The sequence below is a fragment of the Protopterus annectens genome, chromosome 15.part0 (assembly GCF_019279795.1).
Source record: "Protopterus annectens isolate FY-2018-M chromosome 15.part0, PAN1.0, whole genome shotgun sequence".
In the NCBI taxonomy this organism is placed as follows: Eukaryota; Metazoa; Chordata; order Ceratodontiformes; family Protopteridae; genus Protopterus; species Protopterus annectens.
Window position 1 is genome coordinate 527,702,654 of NC_056749.1, and position 20,000 is coordinate 527,722,653.

The 20,000-nt window shown below is 40.7% G+C and overlaps 1 protein-coding gene across 1 annotated transcript in view; it reads right to left on the reverse strand.

The window, feature by feature from the left end:
* The window catches only part of MCTS1 (MCTS1 re-initiation and release factor), a 403,683-nt gene that overhangs the window by 317,123 nt on the left and 66,560 nt on the right, over positions 1–20,000 (reverse strand). Inside the window, exons 2-3 of the mRNA XM_044057335.1 lie at positions 7,214–7,366; positions 7,013–7,110 (exon numbers count right to left, since the gene is read on the reverse strand). Coding sequence (XP_043913270.1) covers positions 7,013–7,110; positions 7,214–7,366 — 251 coding nt within the window. The remainder of the gene's footprint in view (positions 1–7,012; positions 7,111–7,213; positions 7,367–20,000) is intronic.

Consider the following 20,000-nt stretch of genomic DNA (forward strand, 5'->3'; position numbering starts at 1 on the left):
ATCCTTTGCAAATACCTTCTACGGGCACCTTCAAGAAAGCATGATCATGCAATCCCAAATAAAACCAAGACCCATTCCCCCAAAGGCAGGCGCCCGGTCTGGTGGACCCCAGCCATAAACAAACTTTGCAACAGGAGGAGGAAGCTACTACATGACAGAGCAAAATCCCTAAAAGGGAAGGCATCTCTGATCAGTACTAGCAAAAAACTATGATCACTCATAAAATCATCCAAGGCCAACTTTGAGAGAAAAATCGCAAAAGACACAAAAGACAATCACAAGGCCTTCTTTAGCTATGTTAGAAACCTGGGTGGAAACTCCCAGATATGCTCAGAGTTAGTCCAAAATGACACAAAATACACTAAACCCACTGACATTGCCAACATTCTGGCAGACAGGTTCAGTGCAAATTTCTCCTTCCCCTCCCCCCCAAAAGGAGAAATAACTATCCCAGCAGAGTGTAGCCTCCCTAACATCTCAGATGCCCAGGTGAGAGCCTTCCTCTCTAAAGCTAAAATAAAAAAGCATCAATGGGACCGGACGGTGTCCCGGGCTGTGTGCTACATGAACTCCAAGAGGAACTAAACCCACACACAAGGCTGCTGTTTAATCTTGGCCTTACTACAGGATACGTACCCAAAGAGTGGCATACGTCAACAGTGGTCCCACTTCACAAAGGCGGTGCTTCTACGGACCCTGGAAATTACCGCCCCATAAGCTTGACGAGCCTGGTCTGCAAAGCTATGGAGAGGATCATTATGGAACTCATAAACAAAGACATTGGGGACCTACAGACATTGGATCCTACCCAATTTGGCTTCGTCAAGGGCAGATCCTGCCTTTTGAACTTGGTCGACTTTTTTGAAAGGCCATTGATGAGGGTAAGGCAGTTCACACAGCCTACCTTGACCTTGCAAAAGCCTTTGACACAATACCCCACTCGGGCATCATAGACAAACTCACCAGCTTAAATGTAAACCCATATGTCACAAGATGGGTTGCAAACTGGCTCAAGGACAGAACCCACAGGGTTAGAGTTGCTGGAGCTATGTCAGACTCTAAGCCAGTCACAAGCGGTGTCCCACAGGGCTCAGTCCTGGGACCCCTCTTGTTCGGCATTTATTTTTCCGAGGTACAGGCAAACATAGGAGGATTGTGGCTGACAAAGTTCGCAGATGACTGCAAACTGGGTGCCATAATTGATACCCCAGCGGACACAAACATCCTTCAGAGAGGCCTCATAGAAACGGATAATTGGTGCCAGAGCCAAGGCCTTAAGCTGAACGCCAAAAAATGTATAGTCATACCCTTTGGGAAAAACAAGGTACCCACAATTTACCACATAGGTGGTAATCCATTAAGTACGGAAGAGGTAATCGGGGACCTAGGGACCCAGGTTGACAGTAGCCTCTCATTTGACACTCACATTGCCAAAGTGGTTAGGAAGACCTTCTATATTGCCCACGTTATCATGAAACGTTTCACATCTAGATCAAGAGAGGTCATTGTGCCCCTGTACTCTTCTATTATCAGGCCAATGATTGAGTACAATGCCCCATTTGGGATGTATCTCACCAGACACCTGCAGCAGTTGGAAAGACCCCAAAAGTTCCTCACCAAGAGGATAAAGGGTCTTAAACATATGTCATATGCTGCCCGACTGAAAAAACTCCAGCTCTATTCAGTCGCATACCGCCTACTCAGAGGTGATCTGTGCCTGATGTACAAGGCCATGTCCAATCCGGAATTAATGGACATGCTCCACCTCAGAAAATCCAAATCCATCAGAGCCACGAGAGCAAGAGACTTAAACCTCAACACAGAAATAAATAGGGCGTGCTGGAGGGACAGATTGATAACCCAGAGGCTCCTACACTCTGGAACAGAATCCCAGTCCATGTTAGGCAGAGCCCTCACGGACTCTATTCAAGAGAAATCTTGACAGTGGATGGGAGATCGTAGGTTTACCCGGGGGTCATCTCTGTGTCACTACTAGACAGAGGCACAGTAAACTAAACCCTAAAAGGGTGTAGTATTCTCATCCTAAGGGGTAGTGAAAGCCACACACACTCTGGCTAGGCTTATAAATGCCCTAGGGCAGATAGCCTAGTAATCTAACCTATGAACCTATATTATATATATATATATATATATATATATATATATATATATATATATATATACACACCTATATATTTATATATATATATATATATATATATATATATATATATATATATATATATATATATATATATATATATATATATATACACGCATATACCTATATATTTATTTATATATATATATATATATATATATATATATATATATATATATATATACACACATATATACACATACATACATATATATACATATATGTATATATACACAGATACACACACACACACATATATATATATATATATATATATATATATATATATGCACACACAAATGTACAAATACACATATATATATATATATATATATATATATATATATATGTGTGTGTGTGTGTGTGTGTGTGTGTGAGTGTATGTATATTTTATATACAGACAGATAAAATGAATGGGTGAATATTAAGCACCAAATGGGATAATTGGCTAGGCTTAAAATGGCCCGTAGGGAAATTAGCCTAGTACTACCATATGAACCTATTACGTGGTTATTTAAAACAATATGCCAGTGCTTTTTAATACTATTAGCTACCTATTCTATGAAGGTTACAAACCTAGTGAGATAGTGGATATCCTAGGAGTAGGTTATTTCATCTGTCATTTACTTTTTATTTCATTTAAAATTTGTTAAAAGGGTGAGCAAACTGGTCCATGGACCTTTTTTTGCTATGACCCAGGTCAAAATGGCAAACAGTAACACAATAAAAATGTTGCAGTACTGTCAATATAGTAATTAGGACATTCAGAACAGTAAAATAACATTAAGAATCATCCAAGTAAAACTGTTTTATGATGTTGTTGTTGTTTGTCTTTCGGCTTTTCCCGGTTAGGGGTCGCCACAGCGGAACTCCGGTCCGCTAATGATTGACAGTTGGTTTTTATGGTGTCAAGTTGCCAGCCCAACGCCAAACCTTCAACGAAGGTACGCCCATTCAACACATGTCTTTCGAACACCCACTCGACCGTGGGGAGGACATGCAGACTTCACACAGAAGGCACTCCCAACCCAAGCAGAGAATCGAACGGGAAAACCTCTTGCTGTGAGTTAACAACGCTACCGCTGCACCGCCACGGAAGTAAAACAGTTGTGGTATGATGTAAGAAAAATTACATTCAGTAGTCATAAGACCAGTCAGAGAACGTCATATAATCAGCTGTCATTCAAGACCACAGGACAAAGCAACAACATTAAGAACAGTATAAGAAAAATTATACATCAGTAAAAAAAGTACGTTAAGCAGCTATCAGAACATAAAATGATACTTTGGACACAGAATGTTATTTAACAGCAATCAGTTAAGATACAGTGCATGCTGGTAACCCTCTGTATATAAACAGTATTTAACCACACATTATAATATATTCATATGGTACATATTAAAAAAACATGCAACCTGCACCAAGCATGTCCTTAAGCAGGATCCCCAAAAACGGTGTAAAAGGAGTAAGATCTTGATATTACTTCCCATCCCATAGTCATTCACGGCTTCAGTGCTACTCAAGATCTGGGCTACTTCTAATACATCTTTAGTACTACCTGACAACTCCTCAGTGCTAAAGTAATAATCTTCCCATTAACAAATCTTCACTTCCTTTCACCTGGCCCCTTCAAAAGACCTTTGTGACTCGTTTCCCTGTATCTAGCAGCAAATGGGGAGGACTAGCATGACTCACTGAACAATCTCAGAACTCTGAAAGAGAGGCCCTCAGCGAAAAGGCATGAATCTGCAACATATCTAGGACACCAGTTCTCAAATAAGGAAGTCTGGACTGGTTTCAAAAGAGGCCTAATAAAGTCAGAAAATTTTGCAAACTTATAAAGTTAACTATCTGGTACCAACCACTTATAGGATCAAGGACAAGCAAACTGCTCTAAGCCAGATCTTGATTATTTTCAGTGTGTGTGCTTTGCAAAGCGGGGGGGGTGGTGTCAGTCTACTTCGGTAGATTTCATATGCATTAAAAAATAAAAATAAAAAAGAGAGAGACAAAGAGACCCAAATAACTTTTCTGATATCTGGTGAAGGCGCAAAAGATTTCTGGGTTTGAGGGCACTCATTATGTAGTATGCTCCAGGACAGTATGCTGTACATCCATGCAATAGTCATGCAAAATGATCATTATAATAAAATCGATCAAATAATGCATTAAATCCTAGCGATGCCTCCAGGTGTTTCTACAGGATAATCCTAGTGCCTTCTCTAGGATTTTTACAGATACCTCCAAACAAAGTTTTGGCCATTCATATATATTTTCACTAGCAATGTGAAAACTGTGCTACACACAATCTACTAAAAAATGTAATCCTAAAGTTTACATAATGGACAATATAACTGCATTAATACCGGACCTCTGTATAGTACAGCTGAAGACACTGAATGTTGTTCATAATTATATATTTATACTGTCATAATTTTCATATTTTTCTACATATCTCGTGAACTGATATAGAAACAACTGGATGAAAAAAAATGCTGCTGGCACTAAATGTGCAGCTTGAGTAGTTACTGAAAGTTGTTTAAAAAATATTACAAAAAATATTTACTACATTATCTTGACTTAAGAAATTCAATTTACAACTTATATTCTGATGAATGTGACTACTGTAAAGAATTTGTCTTTGCTGAACAGTGTCATTTACACTTCTTTAACACCACATATTGTTCTAGAAATATGCACATTTGTTTGAAGTGGGAGATGTACTTCATTTTGTCAAAAGGCCCAGGCTTCAACCATCAGACTGCAAAATCTCCAGCGCTCCACTGGAGGGAATAAGTCAGTATGCTCAGAATACATTCAGAATGTTGAAATGTCAGTGCATCAACTAACATGATGACAAAAATTTAAAAAAAGTGCACATAACCTAATGGTCAAGGTGTTTGCCTTACAAATACAAGGTGCAGGGTTTGAGTCTCACAAGGGATAATTGGCTAGGCTTAAAATGGCTCGCAAGGGCAGTTAGCTTAGTACCAACCTATGAATGTGTACAATGCTGACGAATATAACATTGAATTACAAATATGGCAGCATAGCAGGCATGATGAGATGTCTCCGGTGCTCAAACAAAATAAAAGTGTACCACACACCAATTGCTGAATAAACTTGCCACATGGGTACATGCTGATGTTGCCATGCCGATTACGTAGGCTGTTACGAGATGGTAACAGCAAAATAGTGAAAATCAATAGCAGAACTAGCAGAACTGGCCATACATAGTCTGATACAAACTAAATACCATAATACCACCAAAGCACAAGAACAGTGAATTGGAACAGGAAAAGACATCTTCAAAATAAAGTAAAGAACTAGTCCACATTACCAATAATTTAATAAACAAAAATCTATGGCAGTGTTTGTGGCTATATCTTGAGCAGTAGAGCAATAGCTTTCAAAAATTCAGCAACAGTATATGCTTCCCTGCTGGAGATCACTTTAATGAACTGCTAACTGTCTCAGTTGCGTTCTGCATGGAGAGAAGTGCCTATACTTAAAACATAGACATATTTCATCAGTTCTGCTCTGCTCAGGCACCACCACAGCCCTGCCTGCCCTCAAATCACCCACTAGACCTCCTAAAAAAGACAGTGTGTATGGCAAATCCATGCTTCCACAGAATTTTGTGTTCATGGAAGACGGAGGTTATTCAAAATTGCTGACATTCCACAACAGTATTAGAAAGAGTGTGAGAAAACAAAATGTTACTGCAGATCTGACTGTAAACTTTCTAGGCTTTCCAATTAAGTAATAATTTCTAAAAGTGCCACAGCAATTCAGCTGCTTCAGGTGAAAATAACATCAAATCACTAAATGTAGACAGAATACATGTTTCAGGCAGAAAGGCAAGGCAAAGAGTTTAACATTAAACTGGAAAGTTACCATTTTTTTTTTCCATACATGGTAGCCATAGCAGGCCTTAGGCATAGGCCAACTAGGCAGCCGCCTACGGTGCTGCTCTAACAGCGGAGTTTTTCTAGTATTTAATTGCTGTAAGTAGACCAGGATGGGGGCACCGAGTGGTGTGGTGAGGGGTGTGTAACCCTTTTGCCTAGGGGACCAGTTGACCTAACGCCGCTCCTGATGGTAGCCCCTCCCCAATGTAGCACCTTGTGCCAAACATTTTGACCCAAGTGAGAGAGAAAACCCTTACTCTTCACACCCCGGATATTCTTTTGTATAGTCTTGCCAATTCAAAAGTCACATAAAACAAACCGGACTGATGCAGATAACTGGCAGTTTGCAAGTAATTCGTAGATAGCCTGCCATATCATATTATAAGCTTTCAGTAACTTGTCATCAGGCAGTACCCACTCTCAAGTTATTCCCTGAATAACATGGAGTGTTTATTTTGGTGTGCTGCCTCATCAAACCATCAGAGGCGACTCACAAGGATCACGGGAGGTGACTCAACTCATCTAGTCAGTACATTATACTGTAGAGAATTATGATCAAAACAATTGATCATACCTTGAAATTTCAAGAAATACACCTCTCACCCTTCACTGCCTCAAGATGAATGTCCTGAAACCCACTTCTCTGAACATTAATATCACCAACCTAATTATAATCCTCTATTACTAAGTAACTGTCAACAAAACTAAAAGTATTTTTTTGCATAAAAAAAGTTTGAAAGAAGCTGTGTATTCTACAAAATCAATACACAGTAGAAGGTTAAAAAGCATGTGCTCGTAAAAATGATATAGTCTCATTCACCAATCAATACAGTGCAAATTTTAAATACAGATCCTTATCCACAAATATTTTTACAAAAAACATGCTTTTCAAGCCAATAATACATTAGTGGCACTTAGTTTTAAGATGAAAGTCCTTACATTTGTGAAGTAACCTCAGGGTTGGGTAAAAAGGTCCTTCTCTTTGCCTGAAGAATAACAACTCTCCATTTACTGTAAGAATTTCAACATGTTCATGGCTGTAGATGCAAAACAATAACACTGTGTAGATCACAACAAAAAATAGATGACATGCACATCCAGAGTAATGTCTAAAGAAGAAATAAAACAATGAAAACATACCATTTGACGATTTTAACTGGGTCTTTCTTTGGCATAATCTGGCTGAGCCATGACTCAATATCTGGAAACTGATCAATGAGCTGATTTTTAATGCCTTTGATTATTGATGTTTTAAGCTGTATGCAGTTTGATACACTTTCTTTTTCATCAAATCTATCAAAGAAAATATCAAACAAAAATATCTTAGAAATGCATATTAAGCAATATACTACTGAAATTCTGTAATACAATAGCTACTGAAATACTACAACAGTTTCATAAAGGATATCAGGGATTCGCCATCATACATTCTGAATGGAACTCTTACAATCTTGCAGTGTTACAACTGCAAACTATCAGATCTGTTGGATGGATTACTCAATAGACTCATCAGAAGCGTCAATTTCACAGGGAATAGAAGCACATATACAGGATCGTACTTTATGAAAGTGTAAGTAGATGGAATTCAAAGCCATACCCTAAATATGTGACTGAACAGCTTAGTCATTGTAATATACTATACTTCAAGTAAAACAAATACTGTTACAGTACTAAACCAAAACATTGCTCCCTTTCACAGACAGTGTCGTGGGTCTTATTTTACAAATCTATTGTTAAGTAATATAGTTACTATAATATCAAGGAGGGCACAAACATGAATACAGACATTTCAAAAATAAGGATACAAGTTTAAAAGAAACACCATGATGTCAGCCAATACCATAACCTGAATATTTGGCCTAAACATGTTCACCCACAGAACTTTCAATTTTCTCTTCTGTGACATACTTAAGAAATCCATTCCACAATGCCTCACTCCCTTTCCACAGACTACTTTCAAACTGTTTCTAGGTGGCTGAACTGGCTGTTTTAATAATGTGCTAATTCTTTCCAAACTATTTCAGGCTCTAGTCTTTTAACTCACCACGTATTAAAATTGATGTTTAGCATTTTGTTGTACCAGTATTACCATGTCAGCACATATTTCCCTGGATGACGCTTTTATTTCTATTCTTCTGGCTACATTAGCTTCCCAGGTCTTGTACAAGTACAAAGCATATCATCTTTGCAGGGTATCAGCTACTATTAATTGGTTGTCCTTTGTTTCTAGAGATCTTCAAGAGCCTTCTAGTTCATACTAAAAGCTAAATGTACAGTTGTTTAAGTAAACATACCAGAACCGTAGATGGTTGATCACTGCTGCAGTAGCCTTACGTATATGGGTTACATCTTGCCAAGGATTTATCAACCGGACAGCTTCCAAAGATTTTGAGCATCTTTCATGCACCCAAACTTGTCAGTCAGCTGGAGCTGAGTGAACTAAAGACAGTTTTGGGCACAAAGCCCTTCAGAGCTTTCAAACCAACAAGTCCTAAAAGAGCAATACCATGAATAACAAAAACTAAAATGTCCACCCCCCCCAGCATAAATAAATAAATGGTAATAAAGGGAGAGAGCAGCTACTGCAGCAGTGATCACTCGAACATCTACTGCTATGGTAAATTTATTTACAAAAACCTGTACTACATTCATCATATTTATAACTGCTACAATATTATATATCTATACGAGTAGATAAACCCCAGCTGACATTTGGGAGGTAGAAGGAGAAGGTCAAAGAGTCCCTGGAGAATGGTCCTAGCAAAGCCTGATCTAAACCAAGAGAAGGAATCAAGCTCGTAATGCCTTGTAAACATATTTATATAAAGGACCAAATTGCTGCACCTAGAATCACCATAACTATGCATCTGTACTGTCGGTTTTCATCATTTCTCAATCGATGGGTCTCAGATCAAACTTCAGCCACTTCTAAAGAACTGGCTCAATGGCACCAGCTCCTGCCCTTACCCATAATCTTGTCTAGCTAGAACTTCCTCAAATCGAGTTTGCCCTCCCTTCAACTTACAGCACTGACTACACTTGCTTACAAATATGCATTAATATAGTGAAAACTGACAACATCCCAGTCAGACTGCTAGAAAGGAGGAAGAAAAGACTGGAGCTCAATAGTCAGGCAATATATAACACTCCTCAGGTCAAACTAGGAGACCAAGAAATACAATTTTTAAGTAAAAAGAAGGTTGGAGGGCAGAAGATTAAGGACAAAAACAGAAAACACATATACACAGGTATGGTGAGTACTTAACTTTTGCACTTGATGTTGTCTTTTTCATCCATTGTTCAACTGATGGGGCAGAGTCCCCAGCTAGAGAAACCCCAGGGTGGTCCTCAAGGAAGGATATTCCAAAGTACAGCAGACCCAAACAATGCTCTCTTTCTAGAAAGAATGTCCAATGTGTAGTGAGCAATTCAGGTATGGGCGTTAAACCAAGTGGCAGCTCTGCAAATGTCATCTATAGAAGCTCTAGATCAGAAGGCCACAGATCTGTGGAAAGAGTCTTAGGAAGTTTAGGAACAGTAAGCCATTTTTCTTATAGACAAAAGAAATACAATCAATCAGTGAACTATTTGGCTAAAGTCACCTTTGAAACACATTTGCCTAGTTTGGCTTTGGAGAAGGAAATAAATAGCTATTCTGATTTCCTGAAAACTTTTGTTCTATGGCGACAGAATAAAAGTGGTCTATGCACATCAAAAAGGTGAAGCAATTATTCTCTCTTTTGATGGAAAATTTTGGAAATAAAACAAAAATGATGGACCAATTCATAATTTCTGAAGCCACCTTAGGTACAAAAGAGGGATTTAGTATGGAGAGACACCCTGTCCTTGTGAAAATTAGACATGAGTGGCTTAGAGGAGAGAGACAGGAGTTCTGATACTCATTTGGCTGTTGTGATCACAACAAGAAAAATAGTTTTCCAAGACAAAAATGTTAAGTCCACCTTGGCAGCTGGTTCAAAGGGAGGTCAAATCAGGGCTTGAAGTACAGTTAAATCACATGGTGGAGTATGGTCCTCAGCTAGGGTTGTGGAGGTAATAAGGTATATTTGAGAAAGGCTTTGCAAAGTCTAGATGATGCCAAAGAAGAATGCACACATACAAATATTTCAAGCACGGGCATAAATGCCTTTCTAGCTTGCCAATATAACAAGACACTTGTTACCATAATAACTGTCCAGGCTGTTCTTAAAAATAACTAAACTAGTGCTTGCTTTAATGTAATTTGGTAGTCTGTTCCATGCATCAGCTACTCTGTCAGAGAACCAATTAGTACACTTCTCATTCCTATAGAATCTTCTGCACAGGTTGTCTGATGATTCTCTAGTACTTTTTGATCACCCCAAACATTCCCAGAGGTAGCCGTCTCTAAATGCCCTATACACCGGAATACAATCTCCTCTTAGATATCTGTAACAGACACTGTACAAGTTCAGATATTTTAGTCTTTGATAACTTAGATTTTCACATCCACGGATGCCCTTGGTACATTTCTGCTGTACTCTTTCCAGTTTACTCATGCTTGTCTTCTTATAGGGTTTCCATTTGGTTATTCCATACTCAAGTTTGGGTCTAATGTAACTAACAAACAATGATTTCATTATTTTTAATTTCCTAGATTTTATAAATCTTTTTAGTTCTATAACTATCATTAACCAATTGGTTAATATGATTAGAAAAACTCACAGCTGAATCGACCCAGACATGCCTTATCTGTAAAACTTGCAATCAGTTTACCCAATTTCAGGTCGTATGCGTATAAACTGTAGAACACCGCAGATGAAAAAGTTAGGTCTGAAAGATGCAATCTAAACAAGCAAGGGCCTAGGACAGAGCCCTGTGGGACACATCCTGATTGTAACCAAGGATTTCAACTGTCCAATTGCTGTATGATACTTGCCATGTCCTACTTGTAAGCCATGCAGCTATCCATCTTATCAAGAGTACATCAATACCTAGTTGTACTAATTTATTGATGTGTTTTGTGTATGACCCTCTCAAATGCTGAAGTTAAGCCTATATAAATTACAACACAGCACAAGTTTTCATTCATAGCTATTATACTGTTATAGAATATCATGTTACAGGTGGTAACAGATCAATTTTCAACATATGCATGCTGATATATGGTTTCTAGTCCCAACCTATCCAGTTCTGACAATAACTTATCCAATATTACCTTCTCCATTAATTTTCCACAACATGAGAGTAGACTTAACAGTCTGTATGATTCTGGGTTTGTCCTATTCCCATTTCCCATAAAGACAGGTTTAATAAGCGCAGGTCTCCAATCTTGAGGAATCTCCCCATATTTATATGACCTAGTAGATATAATGGTAGTGTAAGTTCTTGCTGAAGTGTTCTTGGTCATCGTTACTAATTCCATCTCCTCCATGTGCTTTGTCTGTCTCCAGTTTGCACAGTTCTTTTTCAATATAATCTAATTTGATTCCAGTATCTGGGGTTACCTGGATGTCACTAGACAACTCATCACCCCTTTTGTGGAGCCAAATTGCTTTGCATAAGATTTTGTAAATATATCTATAATCTGTTGTGTTTGAGAATAAATTTTATAATCTGCAGTTAGTTTATCAATGTGTGTCTTTGGGTCTCCCTGATGACGCCGACACGCCAAAACACCAACGAAATAACAGACATGAAAAAAATGAAAAAGAAAAGAAGTTCAAAAATACGAAACTTCACATGCCCGACAAACCAAAATCCTGACAATCAACAAAACAAATACCTTTCCCAAAAAACACACACACACAACACAAGCACACCAAAAACCTTACAAACCTACACTATGCCTTACATAGACAACTATCTATGCACTACCTCAACCCAAACCCTAACCCTAAGGTCCGTCACTATCGTACACTTACCTTACCCGCACCCTAACCCTAACTCACTTAACCCGCCCCTAAACTCCATCACTATCGCACACTTACCTGACCCGCACCGTACCCTAACGTCCGTCACTATCACACACTTACCTTATCCACACCCTGACCCTAACGTCCGTCCCCATCGCACACTTACCTTAACATGTCGGTGTTCTCAACTGTTGGTCTTCTCCGTTGTCAAACTTTTGGTGTCGGTGTTCTTGTTGTCGGTGTTCTGCGATTTCAGTGTTTTCAGGTAGACCCGTGTCTTTACGCCTTCTACATCTCATGTATCTATAAAAAGGTTTCCTATTATGCTCAACATCTTTACATAAATTTTCTTCAAAATTTTGTTGATCTTGTCTCACACTATAATTAATCTGAATGGTTATGTCCAACATGAAAATTCAAGAAACCTGCAAGTTGGATCTTTGTAGTACTGTACAGTAGAATAACTAGCACCACTATTAAAAATGGAAGCAAGAAAATCGAAGAAAGCTGGAATAGGTGCCGAAAAGGGGTCTCAGTATCGATGGACAGCCCAAAGGGAGAATCCTTTCCATTTGTTCTTATAAACTTCCTAGTAGAATCCTTCTGAGTGGATATTACAATGGGTTTGACCAGAAAGGAAAACCTGGACTGTCTAGCAATCACTGGAAGTGGAGAAACCAAGCAGTCTAGCTGAGAGTTAGAATGCCCGGGTGAGTCATCCCTGACATGTGAGACAGGAGATGTTGTTTTGGATCCAGCACCCAAGGGGGGTACACCAGATGAGGCCACAGGAAGTGGGAACCATGCTTGTTGAGGCCAGAACAGGGCAATGAGAATTACTTTGCACTCCCACTGAGGCACTTTCTGCAGAAATATAGGAATCAGTGGAGTAAGAGGAAAAGCATATAGGAGCCCAGGGGCCATATGTGAACTAGAGAGTCTCAGTGACTTCCTCTCTGGAGGGATCAGGGCACAGAGATTGTAGCATGGTTGGCACCACTGGTGGAAGCTCATTTCAACCATCACAGGGTTGAGAGACCACTCATGAGGGAGTAAAATGGACCTGGTCAATTTGTCTGCTAGTACACTGGACTTCCAGCCACTTTCTTTTAGCAATGCATATCTCAGGGAAGAAAAATTGCCCACTGCCAAACTCTCATCACCTCTTGACATGGGGGTAGGAATCAATTCTCCTCAGTTTAATGATGTACCAGACTACTGACATTTTGTCTGTCTGGATGGCAATTACCTCTGGAGGGAGAGATTCCTACAACACTAACAGGACTGCTCTCCATAGTTCTAAACTGTCCAGATTTTCGCCTCATATTTTTGGTCTGTTCCTCATAAAATGTGTGATTTCTGGGTAAGTCACTGAGGATTAAAGTAATAAGGTCATAGATTTGAGGTTCAAATTTCATATTTTTCAGAAACTGCATGCCAAGACAAATCCTGTTATTTTAGCAACTTTTTACGTTTGTAAGAGCAATATTTAAAACCTGTCCCTATTTTAGAGCCTTTGTCCCCCCCCATTATTTTTGGTCATGTCCAGATTTCCTGTACTAACAGGTTATGAGGTATGCTGCTCTCACTTCCAGGACAACACTGTGAAAACTGACCTCCAAATGGGACCAAGTGCCGTGGACCTTCCTTGACAAATAATGCCCCCACCACCCACCCTAACTGGGAGGGATCTGTAGTCACTGTGGCTGTAGGTGTTGGACGAATAAGTAGGCAGCCCTGAAAAACAATTATTTTGAGGGGGATCAACCAGGAAACATGCTACCTTGCAAAATCTTGTAATTCATATCTGTGTAGATAGGGGCTGTCATCTTATTTACAATTGCACTGCATGCAATCGCTGTAGTATCATCATATAATACATAGCTGGAGGCACTAGAGTTATGGAAGCTACCACAGATCCCAAGAGTTGTAATACCAATCTTGCTGATAGAGAAGAGAAAGGATGTGGGATGCTTGACTCTTTACTGTGTTTATTCTTGCGTGAGGTAAGCTTGCAATTTGTGTCACCAATGGGGGAGAGCAGAGACTTTGTGTAGTTCACTGTGATGCCCATCTGAAGACATAGCTCGAGCAAGTAGTCCCTGGCTTGAATCAGTAGAGGCTTGCTTGGGGCAGAGAGGAGCCAGTCATACAGACATGGAAATACCAGAATCCCAGCAGGTTCAGGTGAGCAACAACCACTGCCATGCATTTGGTGAACACCCTGGGGGCTGTAGTGAGGACAAAGGGTAGGCCTCTGAACTGGTAATGACTGGCTCCCAGGAGGAAGTGAAGAAATCTCCTGGACCACTCGTCTATTTTGATGTCATAAATCTCCAGGATGCATGCTATCAAGCACATGCAATCGTCCTCGCCCAACAGCAGCAGAATGGACTGAATCATGACCATTCAGAACTTGGAGCATTTTACATACCGGTTTAAACTGCCCAGTTTGCCTCTGCACCAAAAAGAACCTTGAGTAAGTTTCAAATCCTTGTTGGTTTGGGGAGGGACCATTTGGATGACTCTTTTGGCCAGTAGTTTTTCTACTTTTGTTGTGCTTCTTTCCTCTGACTGGGTGGAATGTCAGGAAGTCTTGTAGATTGACTGGGGGGGGGGGGGAGTTGAAGGGAAAAGGGTATGTAATAACCTCTGGAAGTAATCCTCTGCACCCAAGTGTCTTTGGCAACGACTGTCCAGGTTCCTGGGTGCAGGGATAAGCATCACCCTGACTGCCTTCAGAGTCAAGCAGTCATGCAAACTTCCAGGAGCACTGGTAGGGCTTCTCAAACAATGGACTTCTGAAACACTGGTTTTGCAGCTTCTGCCACAAAGACATCTTCTGCCACTGGAGTCCCCGTGTCCCTATAGGAATCCTGGGAAAAGCCTTGCAACTTACAGTACTACAGTTTCCTACCTTCTCTCTGGTTTCAGGAAAAGGTCCTCGGAGGTATAGAAAAATGTACACTTATGGCAGAAAGCTCATCCTATATCTTGTTCACTCCTACATTGGTTTCTTTAACCTTGGGGCCAAATAAGGTAGATCCAAAGGGAAACACTGATGAGTGATGACTTGAAAGGCCCTGCAAAATCACAGAAGTCCATCTATGCATGCCATCTCTCAGTAATTCCTGAACCCACAGCTCAAGAAGCACCTTTTGAGGTGTGAGAAAAGAACCTCATATAGGCATATGAAGGGACTGTGGGCTGCCCAGTTGCGAATAAACATCAGTCTCCACCACTGACATGGACCCTGAGACAGCACTAGAAAAAGTACAGTTGTGTACACTTACCATAAATGTAGATGTTCGAGTGTATTCACTGTTGCAGTCATTACATTTGGGTAATCTGCTGGCAGGTTGCCCTCAGTCGGCCTGATTAACAAAGTCTTGTGTCGGTTGCTGTCCCTTCTTCCATGATGTCAGGTCATCAGGGGTATAAAACATGCAGCCGATGCCATTACATCAGTTTTTCTTGCCCCAAATGTCAGGTGCCCCCCAAATGGGGAGCAAAATATATAATGTGTATATAAATTTACAACACAAAAAATATACCTCCAAACAAAAGCAAATACACCAAAAAGGCTTTTAAGCATAGTAAAAGAAAGGAGAGATATAGTTATAGAAAAACAGGGGGCTGGAGGGTGGGTAACCAGGACTGCAACAGTGAATACACTCGAACACCTACATTTATGGTAAGTGTACACAACTGTACTATGTTCTTCGTGTTTCACTGTTGCAGTCATTACATTTGGGTAGAATCCCAAAGCTATGGTTGGGAAGATGGAATTATACAGCATTAGCAGCAGCTATAAGGCCCTGCAGGACAGCAGTGGCAAAGCCAGCTCTGGATTTAGAGAAGAGAGGTAAATGGTAATGTTTAGTGAACGTATGAACTGAGCTCCAGGTAGCAGCTTCTAGAAGGTCTCTGGTAGGAACCCCTCTGAGAAAGGCTGCAGAACTGGATGCAGCCCTGGTGGAATGAGGTGTGATCCCCTTGGGGATAGGTTTACCATGGTGCATATAGTAAAAACGAATACAATGGCTTATCCATTTGGAAATAGTCTGCTTTGAAATAGCCTTTCCCTCTGCCCCTGCAGCAAATGACACCAATAATTGTTCTGATTTTCTTAGAAATTTCACCCTGTAAGTAGAATCTAAGTTGTCTGTGTACATCCAATGAATGCAGAATCTGCTCACCTTGTTCTGTGGATTGGGGAAGAAAGTTGGAAGATGAATGGTTTGATTAAGAGCCACAATGGATACCACCTTAGGCATGAAAGATGGATTGGTCCTGAGAGCCACCCTGAACGGATGAAAAATAATGAAAGGCTCCACTGCCATAAGAGCCTGTAATTCTGAAATCCTTCTAGCTGAAGTGACTGCTAAAAGGAAAGCGGTTTTCCAGGAGATAAATTTTAGGTCTGCAGTAGCAGCTGGCTCAAAAGGAGGGAGAGTGAGCTTTTCAAAAACAAAATTGAGGTCCCATGCAGGAGTAGGTGCTCTCCTGGGAGGTCTTAAATTTTTGGCCCCTCTGAGATACTGCTTTAGCAGAGGATGAGAGAAGAGGGGAGGTTCTGTGTTGTAATGAGCTGAAATGGCAGAGGCATGGATTTTTATGGAAGAAAAAGATATGCCCTTGTGAAGCATCTCACTTAAGTATTGCAGAATCTGAGGAAGATTGGGCATTGCTGTGTTTATTCCTTGTGACTGGTTCCAGGCGCAGAATCTTTTCCATTTGTCAGCATAAGATTTTCTAGTACTAGGCCTTCTAGCCTCCAAAATGACATCCATCAATGGTTTGCTGAGGGATGCCAAGGGTGAAATTAGTTGATCAGCCACGCTGCAAGATTCAAAATTTGGAGCAGAGTGTGCAGAATTTGGTAGTTCTGCTGAGACAGTAGGTAAGGTGTCTGAAGCAAGTGCCACGGAGGAAGGTGTGACACATTGCGCAGGAGTGGGTACCAGTGTTGGTGAGGCCAGTCTGGAGCAATCAGAATAATTTTTGGGTTGTGCAGTTTGACTTTTAGTAGAACTTTGGAGAGCAGAGGCAGAAGAGGAAAGGCATAGACTGAAAGGTTTTTCCAGCTGAATGATAGAGCATCCACCTTCCAAGCTTTTTTGTGATGAATTCTTGTGCAGAATTTGTCCAACTGATAGTTCTGGAGTGAAGCAAATAGATCTATGTCTGGGCTCCCCCATTTGCATGTCAACATGTTGAAAACTTGTGGTTCAAGTTTTCATTCGTGTGGGTCCATAAGATTTCTGCTTAGTTCGTCTGCCAGAGTATTTAGCTTTCCTGGCAGGAATTGAGCTTGTAGTTGTATTTGATAGGTCAAGGCCGTGTTCCACAATGCCATGGCTAGCCTGCAAAGGGGGTAGGAATGTGTACCCCCCCATGCTTGTTTATGTACCACATAACTGTGGTGCTGTCTGTCTTTACCATTAGTTGTCCTGGATGAAGGTAGTCCTTGAAGGCTGTCCGTGCATTCTGTACAGCTAGCATCTCTTTCCGATAGATATGTACGTGCATTTGATTTGGGCTCCATTTGCCCTGAATGCACTTCCCTGCCAGATGAGCCCCCCAAGCATAGTCTGATGCATCTGTAGTCAGGGTTAGGGCGGCAGGGGGTGGAGTGAATGGCAGTCCCTTGTTTTGGTGGCAGGCCTCTGCCCACCATAGGAACTCTGGTTGCAGGCAAGGTATACTAGGAATCATTGTTTCCAGGCTGCGACAATGTTGACTCCATAAACTTTTTAAATACCACTGAAATTTCCTCATATGCAGTCTTGCACATGGAATTAGAAGAATGCAGAATGCAAGACGCCATGAACCCCAAGGCTTGCAGAATTGGTCTTGCAGATAGCAGGGTTTTTGGGGCCACCTGTTTGAAGTAAGTCACCAATTGAAGTTGCTTTTCTGGCGTAAGGTAAGTCATCTGGGCAGTTGTATTCAAGCTTGCACCCAGGAATGTAATTTTTTGAGAGGGTACCCAGTTGTGATTTCTTTTTGTTTATGGTGTACCCTAGACAAGTTAGAACTCCTTTTACAAACGCCAGATGCTTTAAAAGAATGACCTTGTTTTCTGCCTGAATTAGACAATCGTCCAGGTATGGATATATTTTAATATTTCTTTGTCTGCAAAATGCAATTACCGGTGTCAGTCACTTTGTGAAGACCCTGGGTGTAGTAGATAAGCCAAAGGGCAGTGCAGAGAACTGGTAATGCAAGTAGTCTGCTTTGAAGCGGAGGTATCTTCTGCAAGACTCCCTGATTGGGATATGCAGGTAAGCCTCTAAGTCTAGAGTTATCAACCAGGCATCTTTGCCTAGCATAGGTAGTAACTTTTGAAGAGTCAGCATCTTGAATTTTGGAATGTCCAGAAATGTGTTTAGAGTGGATAAGTCCAGAACTGGATGCCATGATTTGTCTTTTCAGGGTACCAGGAAAAGTCTGGAATAGAAACCTTGTCCCTTTTCCTCTCCCCCATGTTCATGAGGGACAGCACTTGTTTCTGGGCCTCTGCCCACTGATTTGGTGGCAGATGTGGCCATCCGTTTGGGACTGACAACGTGTGGAAATGAAATCTGTATCCCTGGGATACTACATTTAAAGCCCATTTGTCCTGGGTAATAAGTTGCCAGTTTCGTGCATGAAGTGCCAGTTTTCCCCCCAAAGAGGCGGCTAAAAGTTAAGTGCTTGGTGATTGTAGAGGGAAGTCATTGAGGCTGTTTACCATAGGGAGGTGCCTTGTTGCTTCCAGATTTGGAGGTGGAGGCACCCCATTGTTTTGTTCTAAAAGTTCCTTGTGACTGAAACCTGGAACCTTTGGAATGCCTTGATTTGACTTGAGTGGCTCTCGAAGGGACTGGAAAGGACCAGTTCTTAGTAGGCCAGTGCCTACTAAATCTTGGAGGTTGCACTTGTAAGAAACCTTTCACAGTTTGCATAGATTTAGCTTCATCTTCCATCTTTTGTAACACTTCTTCAGCCTTATTACCAAAGAGATGGTCCTGCTGTAAAGGAGAATCCAACAATTTTGCTTTAACGTGGTCTGGCAGAGTTTGCTCTTTGAGCCAAGCATGCCTTCTTAGCACATATCCAGTTACAGCAGCCCTGCAAGAGGCCTCCAAGGAATCAAAACCACATTGCAAAGTATGTTTTCCAACTTGTTCAGCTGAATGTATAAATCCAGCAAATCTTTATTTTCCACACAGTCAGAGATTAACATAATTTTCTGTTTAAGTAGTCAAATGATATGCTGTTGATATTTAAGCATATGAAATTGACAGTTTAAAGCCCCGATTGCCAAGGTTGCAGACATGTAAACCTTCTTACCCCATCTATCCAGCGCCCTGGAATCTCTATCAGAAGGGGTAGGATTTTTAGCAGCAGAGGCCTTAAATGCTCTTGGGACCCTGAGAAATGGTTTCAGGATCAGCAATAGGATATTTGAAAAGGAATTTGTGGGAGTCAGGAACTCTGTAGTATCTGTCTGGCTTACAAGGAGCCGGAGGCAGAGAATCAGGAGTCATACTAGATTCTGAAAAAAAACATCAACAATGTCTAGAACAGGAGGTATAGCCAAAGGCCTATGCTGAGGAAGAAGAAAATCCCCAAGTCTCTTTTTAGATTCAGAGAAATCCTGACTTTCCCAGTGGAAATGCTCCCTTAAGGCATGTAAAGTTTCCTCAAAAGAAAAATCCTCAGGGGGAGAAGCAGAAGGAATGGAATCCTCTGCATCAGAGTCCTCATAAGTAGGAATAGACAAATCCTGTTCCTTATAAAAGAGTCAGAAGAAATAGAATCATGTTCAGAAGATTCATAACAAATGTCTTGCCTAGGCCTCTTAGAAGGAGGGGGTTTGCTATCCCTGATTAGAGTCATTAAATCTTCAGCCATTTTGAAATTTGTTTTTTAGACATAGGGGCCTAACACATGTGGCCCAGGCATCGTTTTTTTTAGACATATATTTGGATTTTGGCCTTAATTTAGAAGATGGCATCAGTCTAATATACAAATCTGTAGGCCTG